The sequence below is a fragment of the Camelina sativa genome, chromosome 11 (genome assembly GCF_000633955.1).
Source record: "Camelina sativa cultivar DH55 chromosome 11, Cs, whole genome shotgun sequence".
Lineage (NCBI taxonomy): Eukaryota > Viridiplantae > Streptophyta > Magnoliopsida > Brassicales > Brassicaceae > Camelina > Camelina sativa.
In genome coordinates, this window is record NC_025695.1 from 7,559,368 (window position 1) to 7,577,100 (window position 17,733).

A 17,733-nucleotide genomic window follows, 5' to 3' on the forward strand; every position below is an offset into this window, starting at 1 on the left:
CCACCCACCACTTCATCATCACCTTGTGAACATTTACTTATATATATGCATGTATGACTGTGTTATGTAAAGATGATAAAGGTTATCAATGTGTGTCAAAGTCCATCCCACATGAGAAAAATGAATTTTGAATCAGAATTGTTTGAACGTAGCTGGACTAAACCAAGATTAGTATAATTGATGCTGAGGTTGTAACAAAAAATTGTAGTGCTAATGATGATGACTCACAAACTCACAACAAGGATTCGTGAAATGACTTATGAGATGAGCTTATTTAACTTGTACAATAAAGAGTGCGGTTTATGGCCCGGCCCGAATGAGATCAGCCCAGCCCTTAAGTGGCACATTTACACAATGTGCTAGAAACCTTCTCATGTGATGTGAAAGAACCGAAGAAGGCAAAACATACACAACAGTGAGCCAAAGATAAAGAAGATACTTATAATTGAGAAAAATGTTGATTATTCTTATAGAATAATGTTGCATAGCAAATTTATCTCCTCCTCTTATTTACACTCAAAATGCATTCTGATTATCAGATTGTGTAATAACGCCAATGTAGCAATCAAATCGAATCCTACCAAATATAATAATATGCCAAAAAGATTTCTAAAAAGTTGTATGTCTAGTAGTTTTCCAATTGTCAAAAATACATGAAAAATATTGACAACAAACCCATGGAAACAAACAAGCTAACACACTATCATTAAAATATTACAGACAAAATAGTTTTAAAACTTATCGTTACAAGCCAAACATTAATTAATTTATTTACACTGTAATCCCACTTTGGCATTTCGAGAAGAAGAGAGGAGATGATGGAGGAAAGCAAAACGAAGACGTATTGCGTGACTGGTGCAAGTGGATACATCGGTTCTTGGTTGGTTAAGTCTCTTCTTGAAAGAGGCTACACAGTTCATGCCACTCTCAGAGATCTTGGTATCCACTTGTTTTACCAAAATCGAATTTTAAGTGTCTTGTTTTTATATCGAATCTCAGAAGAACGAACCTTAAAGAGCCTTTTAAAATACATATGCACTAATCAGTTCATTTTACTAAATTTTGGACTGTTTTGGAGACTTGGTTAAACTAAACGCTTCCTCGGTTCTTCCGCTGACACAGCAAAGGCTCAATATTTTCAATCTAAATGGAAGGAAAATGAACGGCTTAGATTGTTCCGAGCGGATCTTCAAGATGACGGCAGCTTCGACGACGCCATCAAGGGCTGTGACGGCGTCTTTCATGTCGCCGCTTCCATGGAGTTTGATGTCTCATCAGATCACGTCAATCTCGGTATGCGATCTTTTCTTTTCATTGCACCCGTCCTCCCTTTTTTTTGTGTACATTTCCTAAACCGCTATAAACCGGATCAACCCGTTAATATTGCAATTTAACCGAAACAAACCGGATTTTGCTGGACTGGAATGATGTAGAGAGTTATGTCCAGAGCAAAGTCATAGATTCGGCGAGAAAAGGCGTACGGAATGTACTAGGTTCTTGTCTAAAGTCAAACTCAGTCAAAAGAGTTGTCTTCACATCATCCATCAGTGCTCTCACTGCCAAAGATGAGAATGAACGGTTGAGATCTGTCGTGGATGAAACTTGCAAGGCTCGTGTTGATCATGTCCTTAAAACACAAGCTAGTGGATGGGTAAAAATACTATTACAAACCACTAGTATAATTTCATTACATATTTTTCATTGTTCCAGCGTCATTAACAGGGTTTAAACTTCTTATGTGCTACAGATTTATGTACTATCGAAGCTCGTATCAGAGGAAGAAGCATTTAGATATGCAAAAGAGAGAGGAATGGATCTTGTTTCGGTCATTACGACTACTGTTTCTGGTCCATTCCTTACTCCTTCTGTCCCATCAAGCGTTCAAGTTCTCTTGTCCCCAGTTACAGGTGTGTGCATATATATATATATATTAAACTTTTTTCCATTATCCCATTATCATATATAAGTTAAAGCGTTTGGCTTAAATAACCAGTTTGATTTATTTACATTGTATAACAAAACAGGTGACTCAAAGTTGTTTGCGATATTATCAGCTGTGAACAAAAGAATGGGTTCGATTGCTTTAGTACACATTGAGGATATCTGCAGGGCGCATATGTTTTTGATGGAGCAACCAAAGGCTAATGGTCGATATATATGTTGTGTTGACAATATTGATATGCATGAGTTGATGCTTCATCATTTCTCTAAGGAGTATATTTGTAAAGTTCAAAAGTAAGTTCTACAATCTTTAATGTTTCCATCAAGTCTTCTTTGTTTTAGACTAAAGATTTTGAAAACTATATATTATTCTTGATTTGTAGAGAAAATGAAGATGATGAAGAGAGACGATGTATGAAGCCTATAATTTCTTCAAAGAAGTTAAGAGAACTGGGGTTTGAATACAAATACAGTGTTGAAGAAATTGTTCATCAAACAATTGATGCTTCCATCAGTTTTAAGTTTCCTACCTTGAACCACAAACTCAAGCATTGAGAATGTGCAATCAACAACAATTATCTTCTTTGTTTTGCTGGATTGAACTATTGCGATTCTTAGAATCTATTAATAAAGTGTTTTCAATCCCAACAAATTTTAATGGTCACTGTATACATTTAATAGTCTTAAAATATCGTTTGAACTTTAAAATGACGGATCCTACTAGTTCATATTGTAAGTTCTAGTACTTCTAGTTAGGTAGTCACTTTTTGATGTAAGCTAGATTCGTCTCAATGCATTTGAAAACTATATATTAGCAAGGCCGAGGCGGTATCCTAAAAAAATCTGATAATAATAATGACATCTCTAGTGAACAAAGAATCAGAATAAAAATAAAATATTATATTCTAAAACATATTTTTTGTTTTAAAAGATTGTTTACCAAATTTTTAAAACCAGTGTTTTATAACTTTTTTTTTTTGAGAAAACTACCGTTAAGTAAGGGACACAGCTCATATATAACTCAAAAATGTTATCAATTATAACCTAAGTTGAGTAATCAAGCGACTTGTTTCAATATTTTTTTTTAATTTCTAACAACAATACTAATTTCAAAAGAAACAAAAATCACAATCTCAATTTATTAAAACATCACGTTTAGAACTTAGAAGGTTAAGAGAAAAATAATAAAAGCATTTACTCATTTTGTTAATAAACATCATGTTTGCAAATGCTTTGAACGTTTCTACTTTCTATAATAAAATTTTGTCGTAAATTCGCATTGTAAACAAACTCATAAGCTATTGAATGTTTTTTCTTAAAATGAGGCCGGAGGCGAAGGCTTCATATTGCCTAACGTAGGCACGGCTCTGTATACTAGCTACGATTTATGTTCTTGTTCGCCCATCGGTTCAGTAAGGAACAAAACATGACCATAGCAGCATGTTTTGGTGTAATTGGTGTAAGCCAAATTTTCAGTTTTGAACTTTTTGTTCTTCTCTGTTCAAAATTTTGATTAATTTTATCATATTTTTTTGGGAGTAGTACGTCATGTTGTATAGTATGTCATCGGTAAATAAATGGTTTCAGCAATAACACAAACTCTAATCTCGATTAAAAACTAGATTCTTTAAACTAGTTGAAGAGAGGTTCTAGCTTTTAAACCCATGGCACTATATATCAGCTGTACCCGCTAATTTCATATTCATTTATTAGAGTTCATTTATTTTTTTGGTTAATCATTTATTAGAGTTCATTTAGGTACAAAGTGTCTTACACGAAGTAGGCAAAAAGCATAATTATCAATTTATCTCTCTTCCTCAAGACTTTTCATAGTATGGTTTACCCAGTTATTGTCTCAACTTAAGCATTTTACCAATATCCTCCATACGTGGAACAAAGGATCCTACTGGTAACCATTAGAAGAACAAAAAAAAAAGAACAATACAGAATGGAATAAACAGTTTTTGAGGAATGAAAGAAAAATCTGCAAAGAATCAACTAAATAGTAAATGGTAATCAAACAATAAAAATATATTTTTAAATATAGTAAATATTAAATAAATCAAATTCAATATTAATACTAATACTACTTCTAATGTATATACAATGAATTTTTCTTTTTTTTAAAAAATTGTAAATTAAATTTTAGATATGTCATATGTCATATTAATATTTAATATTAACCTACAATACAATTTTAAAGGTAATTTTTTTTTTTTAGTTTTTCTTTACGATATAAACATGAGTCTTTTAAATTTATTTTACTATTCATATATGGTTTTCAAATAGCCTTAAGATTAGTTCAACATGAAATTCATATCAAAATTATTTTTTCTGTCAATACATTATGAAAATTATTATATTAGAAAATTGAATATTATTAATAAACTTATTTTTTATTTATTTTAAAATATAAAAACGAATTTTAATATTTGTTTTTTTTTCTGTTCTATTTGTTCCTCATCAATTTTGGGGAGGAACACTTTTGTTCTATTGTTCTTTATTTTTTTTAGAATGTAGAGGAATGTAAAAGAAAAATTATTACTATCAAATGGTAAAAATATTGTGGAATAGAGAGGAATATCACATTCCTCCTAGTTCTTTTCCTAAAATGTGTTCACCAATTGAAGCCAAAGCCTATTTTGACGATTCAGACGCTCTTCAACCTCCCTTCTTTTCTATTTTGTGCACCCATCCCCTACTTCACTTGAATAATACTATAGCCAAATTACCTAATTAAGTAAAACACACCCATACCAATCATAAATTCCACTTATAGTCATTTTGTTTTCGTTAACAGGTTTTGTTTTCCCATCTACAGTGGCAAATTGAAACAAAATTATGAACCAAAACTTGCCATTAATTTCATCAAAAGATTTGATGAGATAATTAAGGTTTGCAAATTAGCACAAAACAAGGAAGCAAAGCTCGAGAATTGAGCAAATAAAGCTCCTCAACATGTGTATACAACCCAACCTTACCGGCCAAAGAATCAAACCCATTCAACAACGACCCACTACTCATCTCCTCTAAATTCTCCATCGGCCGATGAACCCTCCCGGCGATCACACGACACACAATCAACGCCTTCCTATCACCACCACCATTATCTCCGATCACAATCGACTCGAACGCTCTCTCACTCGTCGACGCCGTAAAAACCCCAATTCCGTTATTCATCTCCCGTTTCGACGAGAACCCGTTCCTTATAATCCGGCAAACACAACACTTCTCCGAAGAACACAGACTCGTCGACCCGTTAATCCCTAAAGCACACGCGACGGTGGTGCCGTGGAACCTGAGCAGCTCGTTTCCGTCGGCGATACATCTCGGGTGTTTCTTTTGTAGCTTGCTCGCTCTGATCTTCACCGTGTCTCTGTATTCCTCGAATCTTGCTAAGGTCTTTTGCATATTGTGCACTTTCAAAATCCTATCGATTCGTCCGCCGTGATGCTCTGTCTTTAACCAGCTTGTTCTGCATATTATCTCCACTATCTTCCTCGACGAGTCTCCTTCCATTAGCTCCGTCACTGTAAGTTTGGGATACAATTAAGAAACTCTGTAACCTAATTGTGAAATTCTAAGATGAAAGTTACAAACTTTGCTAAAAAGTATGAAACTTTGGAATTCAAAAGATGAAAGTTACGAACTTTGCTAATAAAGTTAGAAACTTTGGGGAGCAATGTGATTGATTAGTATTTTACCGGCGTGTTTGGTGAGATGGTGAGCTTCGGCAGCTTCGATTTTGGTAAACTTGTCGCCGCATTTATGGCAAGAAACAGAGGAATTGTCTCCATTAATGGAGGAGTCTCTCTCCCTTCTGCTCTGGTGCTGAAACCCTAATCCTTCCCTGTCTCTATCTGAAACAGCTGCGGAAGAAGCCTTTCTCGAAGCTTGGTTCCGGCGTGAAGAAGAGTAATTCACCGGCGTCCCTGGCCTCAGAGTCCCAACGAGTTCTGTTGCTCCGGTGATCTTGAGCTCGCAGGTTGAGTTGCTAAAGATAACATCGTGAGTAATGGGATTGAGAAACTCGCTGCTTCCTATGGAACGAGGGCTAGAGCAAGGCGGCTTCTCCATATGTTGTTGTTTGCTTCCATTGATTACGTCTTTGAGATTGGCTATGGATCTCGAACAGCCGGACCGGCCACCGCCACCGACGCCGCATGAGGAGGAGGTTGTTCTCTTGGTGGAGATTGTAGCGAGCTCTTTCTTGGATCTAGGGTTGTGGACATCGGAAGAATCAGATTTGCAAGGGAGAGACTTCTTTAGTGAAAACCAAACACTGGGCAGCTTCTTCTTCTTGTTTTGAGTGTCGGTGTTGTCTCTCTCAGTCTTCTTCTTCTTCGTCTTCTCGCTTCTTGTGCTTGAAGCTTCCATTTTTTTTTCTCTATTCTGTTCTCCCTTGAAAAGATAATGAGAACGAGAAGCAAAAACAAAAAACGTGAACTTAAAAAAGGCAAAATTTGAAATGAATTTTTGAGAGTTTCTAATTTTGAATTTGAGGGAGAGAGAGAGAGATAGTAAAGGAGGGGAAACAGTCAAACAGATAAGATAAATAGTTAAATACAATATGAAAACAAGAAAATAACCCCCAAAAAAACTATGTTTTAGAGTCCCAATAATACTTGTTTTCTTCGTCGTTGTTGAATTCATTATGTATTGAATACATGGTTTGATGATTGGTTTAGTTATATTAAGAGTCGTGAATATGGACAGCACAACGCAAAGTACAAACCAAAGCGGAATAAAGGTCGGAAGTAAATGTTAGAGCATCATTAGTAGGAGAACGCTGATACTTTGCTCAACAAAAAAAAAAAATATATTTTAATATATTAAAAATTACAAACTGACAGCTGTAAAAAAGTAAAGAGTAATGTTTCTAGCCAGAATAACTGAAGTAACCTTCTTTCTCTTCTTTTCTCTTTTTTGTATATTTTCATTTATTTTTAATAAGAAAAATTGTGGGAAGTAACGATGAGTAATAATGGTCTTAGTTAACATAAAAAGGATGAAACAAATATTGTGAAATCGGATTAATGGTGATTCTATTTACCTCTAATATATTTTTTTTGTTTGATACGTGAAAGACAACAAGTATCGTACTCATGTAACTTACCTATCTATGGGACACTATTTGACTCACGAGGCCACAGTATGATTTGGTTGTCTAGTGTCTACTGACTAAACATACGCGTATTGTATAATTTCACATTTCCCAAATCTAATGCTTCCAATAGGTTGCATAGATTTGCGGTTTTGTATTGTATTTAAACTATTTAAATCTTCACGTACTGTCGGACCAGTAGATACTTCCACTATATGTGTTTGTCCTTCGAACAACCATTCCAGTCAAGAAACAGGAAAAGATTGCAAGTATTGATTTGTCAATACCAACAAGTACAAAAATAAAATTTAACTGGCTTAGAGATCAAGTGCGTATTATTGAGAGATATTTCATTGACATATCTTCAATGCGGGCAGAAGATTCTGTATACAAATATTAATGCTTAACAGTAAAAGCTTATATCAAATGAGTTGCATTTTAGTTTTATATGTAAACGTTTTCTCCTTGAGTTGACTACTCTGCCTCCAAATTTAAGTTACACCTAAAAGTTTTTGTAGTTAAAGAATACTCTCATCATTTGGGGTTTATAGCTTTAGTGTAGAGATTTTAGTTTTCTTATATAAAAATAGTGGTGAAGAAGTATTTATTTCATATTTTTGCATAAAGAATAGTACTATATCATTTCGACATTAAATCTAAAAAGTTGTCTGTTTTCATAAATTTCCAATCACTTTTTCCTTCTCTTAAATGAGTCTTTTTTTTTGGGTCGTCACACCAATAATGATAAAATGTTGTGATTATTAAGCATTAAAGACATTTCCACATCCTACAGTAAAGAACATCAACGTGTGATCCACCGTTCCTTTGTATGAAAGGTTGGTAACATCATAACACCATCCCACAACGTTTCATGACATACACACACTTTTTCGAATGTTTGATGTCTCTATTGGTTTCACTTTCTTTGTTATTCCATATGATATTCGGAGAGATTACAAAAAAAAAAGAACAAAAAATCATAGCTTGATTCTGAAATCTATTGACAGTTGTAATTCTTTTGTCGTGTACTCTTAGGACGTGCCTGGTTCAAACGCTGCGGTTGCGGTTGCGGTTACGGAAGATTGCGGAAGCGGACAATTGCGGTTTCAAGCGTTATGAAGCGTTTTGAACGATTGGTTTAGCGGTTTAAAATTGGTGCGTTTACGGGAGGTTTACGACTGGTTGACCAGCGGGTGCAATAGCGATTGGAACATAATAAATGTGATATATAATATATAAATGTTTAAAAACACAAAAATTTTAATTAAACTTGATTTATAATTTAAATTTATTAAAAAAATACTAAAATATTTATTTAAAAAACAAATAAATTTCATATTGAAATACTTATTCCTTAATGCATATGGCTTTTCACCAAAACTTTAATTAAGTAACTTGATAAATGACAAAACATATGCTTGAGATCGTAAATCTTTTCTCTTTTCTCTTAGATCGTGGGTCAGTAGTTGCATCAGTAGGAATTGTTATGTGAGAGTTGAAAAGAGTCACTGGTGATTTGTTTTAATATTTTCACAAATAATCTTATTTTTAAAAAATTTCTGATGAAATATTATATTTATTTAGACTTTTTTGAACTTATGTGCGATTTATCATTAAATTTACATCAAGTTTTCCGGGTTATTGTTAATTGGAATATTATTTTCTTCTAATTGTTTATTTTGTAATCTCTGTAATCGTATTCGTACTTCATTTTCTCCCATCCTTAGGGCCTGACTGGTTCAAACGCTGCGGTTGCGGTTGCGGGAGATTGCGGAAGCGGGCGATTGCGGTTTCAAGCGTTATTAAGCGTTTTGAATGACTGGTTTAGCGGTTTAAAATTGGTGCGTTTGCGGAAAGTTTACGACTGGTTGACCAGCGGGTGCAATAGCGGTTGGAACATAATAAATGTGATATATAATATATAAATGTTTAAAAACACAAAAAAATTAATTAAACTTGATTTATAATTTAAATTTATTAAAAAATACTAAAATAATTATTCAAAAAACAAATAAATTTCATATTGAAATATTTATTCCTTTATGCATTTGGCTTTTCACCAAAAATTTAATCAAGTAATTTGATAAATGACAAAACATATGCTTTAGATCTTATCTCTTTTCTCTTAGATCGTGAGTCAGTAGTTGCATCGGTAGAAATGGTTAAGTGAGAGTTGAAAAGAGTCACTGGTGATTTGTTTTAATATTTTTCACAAATGATCTTATTTTTAAAATATTTCTGATGAATTATTATATTTATTTAGATTTTTTTGAACTTATGTGCGATGTGTCATTAAATTTACATCAAGTTTTCCGGGTTATTGTTAATTGAAATATTATTTTCTTCTAATTGTTTATTTTATAATCTCTGTAATCGTATCCGTACTTCATTTTCTCCCATCCTTAATGAGTAAAATGGTTAGATAGAAGATATAANACAAAACAATTTTATTATCATTGATTTCTTTTAATTTTTTTGTAAAAAAAAAAAAAAAATTCAACCGCAATCGCCCGCAACCGCAAACGCTTGCGGGAAGCAGCTTTTGGAATTCAGTGGTTTGAAGCGGTTGGGAGCGATTAGGAGCGATTGGGAGCGTTTTATGTGATTGGTTCCAATCGCTAGCAACCGCTACCACCCGCAAACGCAGCGTTTGCGGAAGGTAGCGGGAGAACCAGTCAACACCTTAGGGCCTGACTGGTTCAAACGCTGCGGTTGCGGTTGCGGTTGCGGGAGATTGCGGAAGCGAGCGATTGCGGTTTCAAGCGTTATTAAGCGTTTTGAACGACTGGTTTAGCGGTTTAAAATTGATGCATTTGCGGGAGGTTTACGACTGGTTGACCAACGGGTGCAATAGCGGTTAGAACATAATAAATGTGATATATAATATATAAATGTTTAAAAACATAAAAATTTTAATTAAACTTGATTTATAATTTAAATTTATTCAAAAAATACTAAAATAATTATTCAAAAAACAAATAAATTTCATATTGAAATACTTATTTCTTTATGCATTTGGCTTTTCACCAAAAATTTAATCAAGTAATTTGATAAATGACAAAATATATGCTTTAGATCGTAGATCTTTTTTCTTTTCTCTTAGATCGTGGGTCAGTAGTTGCATCGGTAGGAATGGTTAAGTGAGAGTTGAGAAGAGTCACTGGTGATTTGTTTTAATATTTTCACAAATAATCTTATTTTTTTTAAATTTCTGATGAAATATTATATTTATTTAGATTTTTTGAACTTATGTGCGATGTGTCATTAAATTTACATCAAGTTTTCCGGGTTATTGTTAATTGGAATATTATTTTCTTCTAATTGTTTATTTTATAATCTCTGTAATCGTATCCGTACTTCATTTTCACTAATCTTTAATGAGTAAAATGGTTAGATAGAAGATATAACACAAAAGAATTTCATTATCATTGATTTCTTTTAAGTTTTTTATTAAAAAAAAATTCCTACCGTAATCGCCCGCAACCGCAAACGCTTGTGGGAAGCAGCTTTTGGAATTCAGTGGTTTGAAGCGATTGGAAGCGATTAAGAACGATTGAAAATGTTTTATATGATTGGTTCCAATTGCTAGCAACCACTACCACCCGCAAACACAGCGTTTGCGGAAAATAGCGGGAGAATCAGTCAACACCCTAGTCTTAGTAGACTAATCGTATAATTTGAAATTCGCTCCCTCACTAGTTAAAAAAACTTAAAAGGATAGGGAAATATATATTACTTGACAAGAAAAATTGTTTGGGCCGAATGATGTGAAACTAGAAAGAAGGGCTTTCAATTAAATAAGCCCATATAAGTAAATCAATCCATTGAAATTATTGGAGGACCAATAAAAAATGACCAAGCGGTGGTGTCGTGTCCGTTACACTTAAAAACAATCTAACGGTCAGAGTTATCGATCTATGCAGTGTGATTTCATTGGTCAATTGATACTTTCTTCCACCACTCTATTATTAATAATAATACTCATGGCGGGGGTTCTGCTGTAACGAAGTTTCTCAAGTACGCTTCGTTTCGTTACTCTTTTTTTTTTTCTTCTTCTTCTTCTTCTTCTTCTTCTTTCTTTGTTCTTCTAGAGCTGTAGAAATGGTGGGTCGGGGAAAAACACTAGGATCTGGTGCGGCGAAGAAGTCGACATCTCGTAGTAGCAAGGCTGGGCTACAATTCCCTGTTGGTCGTATCGCTCGGTTTTTGAAGGCCGGGAAGTACGCCGAGCGTGTTGGTGCCGGAGCTCCTGTCTATCTCGCCGCCGTTCTTGAATACCTCGCCGCCGAGGTGAATCAAAATCATTTTCATCGCCAATTTAATTTGCTTCTTTTTCAAAAAAAAATTGAAATGGATGGGTTTCACATATCTCTAGTGTTCTGGATTTGTGATTTCACTTTTTAAATTTTCCATTTTTTTTTTTTTTTTTTTCGTTTGAATTTTGTCAATTGATTGCGAATTCGAGAATTCTGATTTAAGTTTCCCTAGCAGATCTTCGTTGTTGTTGTTAATTAAATCTGTGCTTTCAATTTTTGAAAAATGGTTACTAGCAATTGAGCTTAGTGTGCGTTATTTGTTTGAAGGTACTTGAGCTCGCTGGGAACGCAGCGAGAGACAACAAGAAGACACGTATAGTTCCACGACACATTCAGCTTGCTGTGAGGAACGACGAGGAACTAAGCAAACTACTTGGAGATGTGACTATTGCCAACGGAGGAGTGATGCCTAACATCCACAATCTCCTTCTCCCCAAGAAGTCTGGTCCTTCCAAGCCTACTGAGGAAGATTAGGCGCTACTCCTCTTATAAAAACAAAGACATTGATTCTCTCGAAAATGGTTTATATATCAGATCATGCTTAGGAGTTAGGACTGTCTTTTGCTCTTATCTAATTGCTTATTTGTTGTTGTTGTTTTTACTCAGCAGCAGCAATGAAAGCTGTGTGGTTTGTACTAGATGTAAGGATAACCTTGTTTCACTTTGTGTGAATATATGAAAGAAAATTGTTCTATCTCAGTCTCTGGCTCAACTGTTTTAAGCAATTCAGTGGCTGGTGAGATGAATCCTTGCCAAGTGTAAAAAAAAAAACTCAAATCTCTTCTGCAATTACGGAGCATATGCAATGATAGAGTGGTGCTCGAATTCCTGGAGCACTTACGTAGATAACCAACCTACCCATTAGCCCCAATAATAAGGGTGGGATCAAAGAAGTATGAGACAAATGGCGTGGGGTTACATTTCTGAAGTAAAAGATGAACAAGACCTCCAACCTTGCGACATTCCAAGCGATAATTAGTTACATTGTTTTCTGACCTTTGAAAGAAATGGTTTAACCTGTTGTTATCTCAATTGCTTACCTAATTTGGCTCTTTATGGAATGTTGTTTGGGATGGCTTTAGGTTTCTTATAAATAACTTATCCTTTGAAGGTGTCTCATTCGGAAGAATCAAAGATCATGGCAGAAGCACCTATCATTTTTTTTCATTTTCTTTTTTGTGCAAAAGCACCTATCTATTTCTGTAAAATATACGGAACTGAAACAATACTTATTTGGATTTTGATGTATTTGCTAAAACGGAGCATGCACGAATTTATGACTTCTGTGGTTTCTAGAACTTAACCCGTGGCCAGCATTCAGCTCTCCAATGTTTTCCAAACTGACCATATATAGATGCATGCTTCTAGCTAGGTTTGGATAGAAATTAGTTTGCACGGTTGCACCACACGCCAGCATATGCACCTAAGACCTAAGACCTAAGAAGTTTTTTTATATGATTCAGTGCAGTAAACAATGATCTCGGCAATATTGTCACTGCGTACAATCTACCTTTACTTGTTTCCATGAGTATGACCAAATTTCATAACACGGTGATTAACATGGAAATTTTCAATGTTTCAATCTGGAGTAAAGAATAAATCAACACACTCTAATCTTATTCAAATGTTCATACAAAAGAAAAACAAAAAAATCTTATTTAAATAACTCATTCCCTTTTTCCATACAAGTGGAAATCATTTTGACTAATACGTTTGATCATAAAGAAAAAGCAATACATACATAAATTAACTTCCAGTGCAACTTAAAATACTAATGCACCAAGTCCAACCAGCAAAGTGGAGCGTTTCTTTTAGTTTACGAAATCAAACTTTCGAAAGTCGTGGTTGCATGATGTATACTATGGAACCATAATCAGCCAATTTATATTACTAATCCTTCCATTTATTTCTGCAAGCAAAACTGGAGTTGGAGTTCAATAATGGATATTCCCCTCAGGCCCTCTCGATCGCTCATGGAATCTTAAATGGTAAGTACAACTGGTTATTATTTGTTTAAGTTTGAAGATGAAATTTGGTAAATATATATAATTTAATTTAATTTATATACCATTTTGGAAATATTATCTGGATATTATTTAAAGTTTTGTAATATTAACAATGGAATAAAATAAAAGACCATGCAAAAGTTAATATATGCTACGGCAATCGGCCATTAATTTGCGAGTGTCAAAACTTTAGAAACACAGCAGAATCTTGTGTAAACGAAAGAATTTTTGATCATGTAAAAATACCCCAAAAGTTTGATGTATAACTAACCTAAGCAAATTTTAAATAGTTTGTGGCTTGTTCTAAACAAATCTAATTGTTATACGTGAAACAACATGTAGGTTAAATACCATCTTACCGCTAGCGTGTTTCTTTATTGTAGATCTCAAAGGTCCTTTTGAAGTTGGTGTTGTCTCTGCTGGCTGGTTCTCTCTATATGACATCTCTCTCCAACATCTTCAACTAAATCACCATGGAGTGTTTGTCCCCAATCATTGGTGAGATTTTGAGTTCAATGTACAACTCAAGGTACTCACGATTCGCTAATGCCTTTAAGTTCAAATCAAACGTCAAAGCTCTGAATGATTCACTCGAGAGATTGAAAGAGCTTAAGGGTAACATGAATGAAGACCATGAAACTTTGCTGACCAAAGATAAACCCTTGAGACTCAAGCTATTGCGTTGGCAAAGAGAGGTAGAAGACGTTATCTCCAAAGCACGGTTAAAACTTGAAGAACGGGTTTCATGTGGATGTGGTATGTCCTTGAGATCCAGGCTGAGTAGGAAACTTGTCAAGATTCTCAATGAAGTGAAAATGCTTGAGAAGGATGGCAGAGAGTTTGTCGACATGCTTTCCGTGGATTCTACTCCGGAAAGAGTTGAACATGTTCCAGGGGTCACAATTGTTCATCAAACAATGGCGTCAAATATATTAGTCAAAATTAGAGATGGTTTGATAAGCGATAAGGCTCAAAAGATTGGTGTTTGGGGCATGGGAGGAGTAGGAAAAACGACACTGGTCAGGACGTTAAACAATAAGCTAAGGGAAGAGGCTGCTGCTCAACCATTTGGCTTGGTGATCTTTGTAATAGTGTCCAAAGAGTTTGATCTAAGAGGAGTCCAAAAGCAGATTGCTGAGAGACTGGATATTGATACCCATGTGGAAGAAAGTGACGAGAAATTAGCAAAAAGGATTTATGTTGGACTGAAGAGAGAGAGAAATTTTCTTCTCATTCTTGATGACGTTTGGAAACCCATTGATCTGGATCTTTTGGGCATTCCACGAACGGAAGAGAACAGAGGTTCAAAAATCATTTTGACTTCCAGGTTTTTAGAGGTCTGTCGCAGCATGAAGACAGATCTTGATGTCAGAGTGGATTGTTTACGTGAAGAAGACGCTTGGGAATTATTTTGCAAAAATGCAGGGGAAGTTGTGAGGTCAGACCATGTTAGGCCGATTGCAAAAGCCGTGTCACTTGAATGTGGTGGATTGCCTCTAGCTATCATCACTGTTGGAACAGCTATGGGCGGAAAAAAAAATGTCAAGCTGTGGAATCATGTCTTGACTAAGCTAAGTAAATCAGTACCTTGGATCAAGAGTATTGAAGAGAAGATATTCCAGCCACTGAAATTGAGCTACGATTTTTTGGATGGTAAGGCAAAGTCTTGTTTTCTCCTTTGTGCTTTGTTTCCTGAAGACTACTCGATTGAAGTCACAGAGCTTGTAATGTACTGGATGGCTGAAGGATTCATGGAGGAACAAGGTTCTCACGAGGACTCCATGAACGAGGGAATCACAGTTGTGGAGAGTTTAAAGGATTATTGTTTGTTAGAAGATGGTGCTCGTAGAGACACAGTTAAGATGCATGATGTTGTCCGCGATTTTGCCATATGGATCATGTCTTCCTCACAGGATGATTGTCATTCCCTTGTCATGTCTGGTACAGGTTTGCAAGAGATTATACAAGATAAGTTTGCTCCTTCTCTTCGAAGGGTTTCTTTGATGTACAATAAACTAGAAATGCTTCCTAATCTCACAGAAGAGTACTGCGTACAAGCCTCAGCCTTACTGCTACAAGGCAACTATGTTCTGAAGGAAGTACCCATTGGATTCTTGCAAGCATTTCCAAATCTTCGAATCTTGAATCTAAGTGGGACTCGCATGAAGTCGTTTCCTTGTTGCTCTCTTTTGCATCTTTCCAGTCTTCATTCTCTCTTCTTCAGAGAATGTTTTAACCTTGTAGAACTACCTTCACTCGAAACTCTTGCCAAACTTGAGCTACTTGATCTTTGTGGCACTCATATCACGGAATTTCCAAGGGGGTTGGAAGAACTGAAGAGCTTCAGACACCTTAACCTTTCACGAACCCTTCACCTTGAAAGCATTCCAGCTAGAGTTGTTTCACGGTTATCAAGTCTAGAGACACTAGACATGACATCAAGTCACTACCGTTGGAGCGTACTTGGAGAGACACAGAAAGGGCAAGCAACACTTGAAGAGATAGGATGCCTCCAGCGTTTACAAGTTCTTTCTATCAGGGTCCATTCCTCTCCATTTCTTCTAAATAAGAGAAACACTTGGATCAAAAGATTGAAGAAATATCAACTTGTTGTGGGCTCTCGTTACATTTTGCGTACAAGACACGACAAGAGGAGGCTAACAATAAGTCACCTCAATGTATCACAAGTATCCATTGGGTGGTTGTTGGCTTCAACAACCTCTCTAGCACTAAACCATTGTCAAGGGATCGAAGCAATGATAAAGAAATTGGTCGTTGACAACAAGAGTCTCAAGAATTTGAAATCTCTTACGATTGAGAGTGTTATCATCAACACAAATTCTTGGGTTGAGATGGTAACCACTAAAGCTTCAAAACGATCCTCTGAAAATCTAGACCTTCTTCCAAATTTGGAGGAACTTCATTTGCGTCGCGTTGACTTAGAATCCTTCTCAGAGCTACAAACACACCTTGGGTTGAGACTGGAAACATTGAAGATAATCGAGATCACCATGTGTCGCAAACTTCGAACACTACTCGGAAAGGGAAATTTCTTGACTATCCCAAATCTGGAGGAGATAGAGATTAGCTACTGTGACTCGTTGCAGAATCTACACGAGGCTTTCTTATACCATGAACCTTTCCTACCAAATTTACGTGTCTTGAAATTGAGAAACCTTCCAAACCTTGTGAGTATTTGCAACTGGGGAGAGGCTTGGGAATGTCTTGAACAGGTGGAAGTGATACACTGTAATAAGCTGGATTGTTTACCCATAAACTCTACCTGTGGAAGAATCAAGAAGATTAAAGGAGAATTGAGTTGGTGGGAGCGTTTGGAATGGGAAGATCCCGCTGCTTTAATCAATGCTGAACCTTTTTTCAATCCAGTGAAAGAAGTTCCTCTACTTGTATTATCATAGCAGATTTAGCAAGGCAAATGCTATAAGAGTTTGTTTGATATTCCAGACCCATCCTAAGAGTGTTCGTTCCCCTCTCTGTTTCTCTTTTTTTTTGTTCTTTTGGTTAACTTTGTTTGAGTCTATCAAGTGTGAATGTGCAAAACTTTTCAATAAATATATACTGTGAGTCAAGCTTATATTGCATTTCGTTAGTCATTACACCCCAAGAAACCAAGTTGTACTAACCTCGTGCATCTATTGACCCGGTATTCTTAGTCACACTCACACATAACTATAAGAATCGTGTAGATTCATAGGACAAAGAAACAGAGCTATAAGATCAAAACAAACCAAGATAGTGACAAGCTTGAACTGAAAATTATGGCAGCAATGAAAATACTTTGTCAATATCACCACATGATCTAAATGCAAGCAAAACAAATCCCCTTCCTCAGAGGACATGCCTAAAGTGCAATCTCAACCCGATCGAAATTGAAGCTTTAAGCTAAAAACAATTATACGTATCTAGTTAAACGTTGATAATATAGAGCTGATTTCGATGCTATTTCCTAGAGAAACACTATTCAGTTTACCTTTAGTAACAGCTACAGATCAATAAAAACACAAAAGCCGTTTTTTTTTTAATTGCAAAAAAGAAACTGAAAGTTCAGTGCTGTGAAACAAATCATCCTCGAGTTTTATAATGAAATCTGAATCTAGAGTAACAGAGTCAACCGCGGTGAACATGATGAATAGCCACGGTGTAGTTTTGAACCAAAGAAAAGGGTGATTTTGGTTTAAAAAAACAAACAAAAAAAATCCACTTTTGCCATTTGCCGACGATTTACTGTTTTACCGACACATGCTGATGCTGTTACCTTTTTTTTGTTTTTGTTACTCGTTAAGTCTTTAAAAGCTTATGAAAATAGTTCAAATTTTACATACACGTACGTACTATATATGCTACG

The 17,733-nt window shown here is 35.4% G+C and overlaps 4 protein-coding genes across 4 annotated transcripts; 3 read left to right on the forward strand and 1 right to left on the reverse strand.

Annotated features, from left to right (window-relative positions):
* Positions 745–2,568, forward strand: LOC104722206 (dihydroflavonol 4-reductase-like). The gene is made up of 6 exons (XM_010440342.2): positions 745–939; positions 1,123–1,293; positions 1,434–1,651; positions 1,748–1,907; positions 2,025–2,235; positions 2,325–2,568. Exons 1-6 carry the CDS (start codon positions 816–818, stop codon positions 2,494–2,496), a joined length of 1,056 nt encoding a protein of 351 aa, XP_010438644.1. The 5' UTR covers positions 745–815; the 3' UTR covers positions 2,497–2,568.
* Positions 4,770–6,562, reverse strand: LOC104722207. Its single transcript, XM_010440343.2, has 2 exons — positions 5,646–6,562; positions 4,770–5,471 (listed from the first exon to the last, which is right to left on the reverse strand). Exons 1-2 carry the CDS (start codon positions 6,316–6,318, stop codon positions 4,831–4,833), a joined length of 1,314 nt encoding a protein of 437 aa, XP_010438645.1. The 5' UTR covers positions 6,319–6,562; the 3' UTR covers positions 4,770–4,830.
* On the forward strand, positions 11,019–12,060 carry LOC104722208 (probable histone H2A.3). Its single transcript, XM_010440344.2, has 2 exons — positions 11,019–11,335; positions 11,629–12,060. The coding sequence occupies exons 1-2, from the start codon at positions 11,147–11,149 to the stop codon at positions 11,833–11,835; spliced, it is 396 nt and encodes a 131-aa protein (XP_010438646.1). The 5' UTR covers positions 11,019–11,146; the 3' UTR covers positions 11,836–12,060.
* On the forward strand, positions 13,841–16,786 carry LOC104727721 (disease resistance protein At4g27190). The gene has a single exon (XM_010446799.1). It carries the CDS (start codon positions 13,841–13,843, stop codon positions 16,784–16,786), a length of 2,946 nt encoding a protein of 981 aa, XP_010445101.1.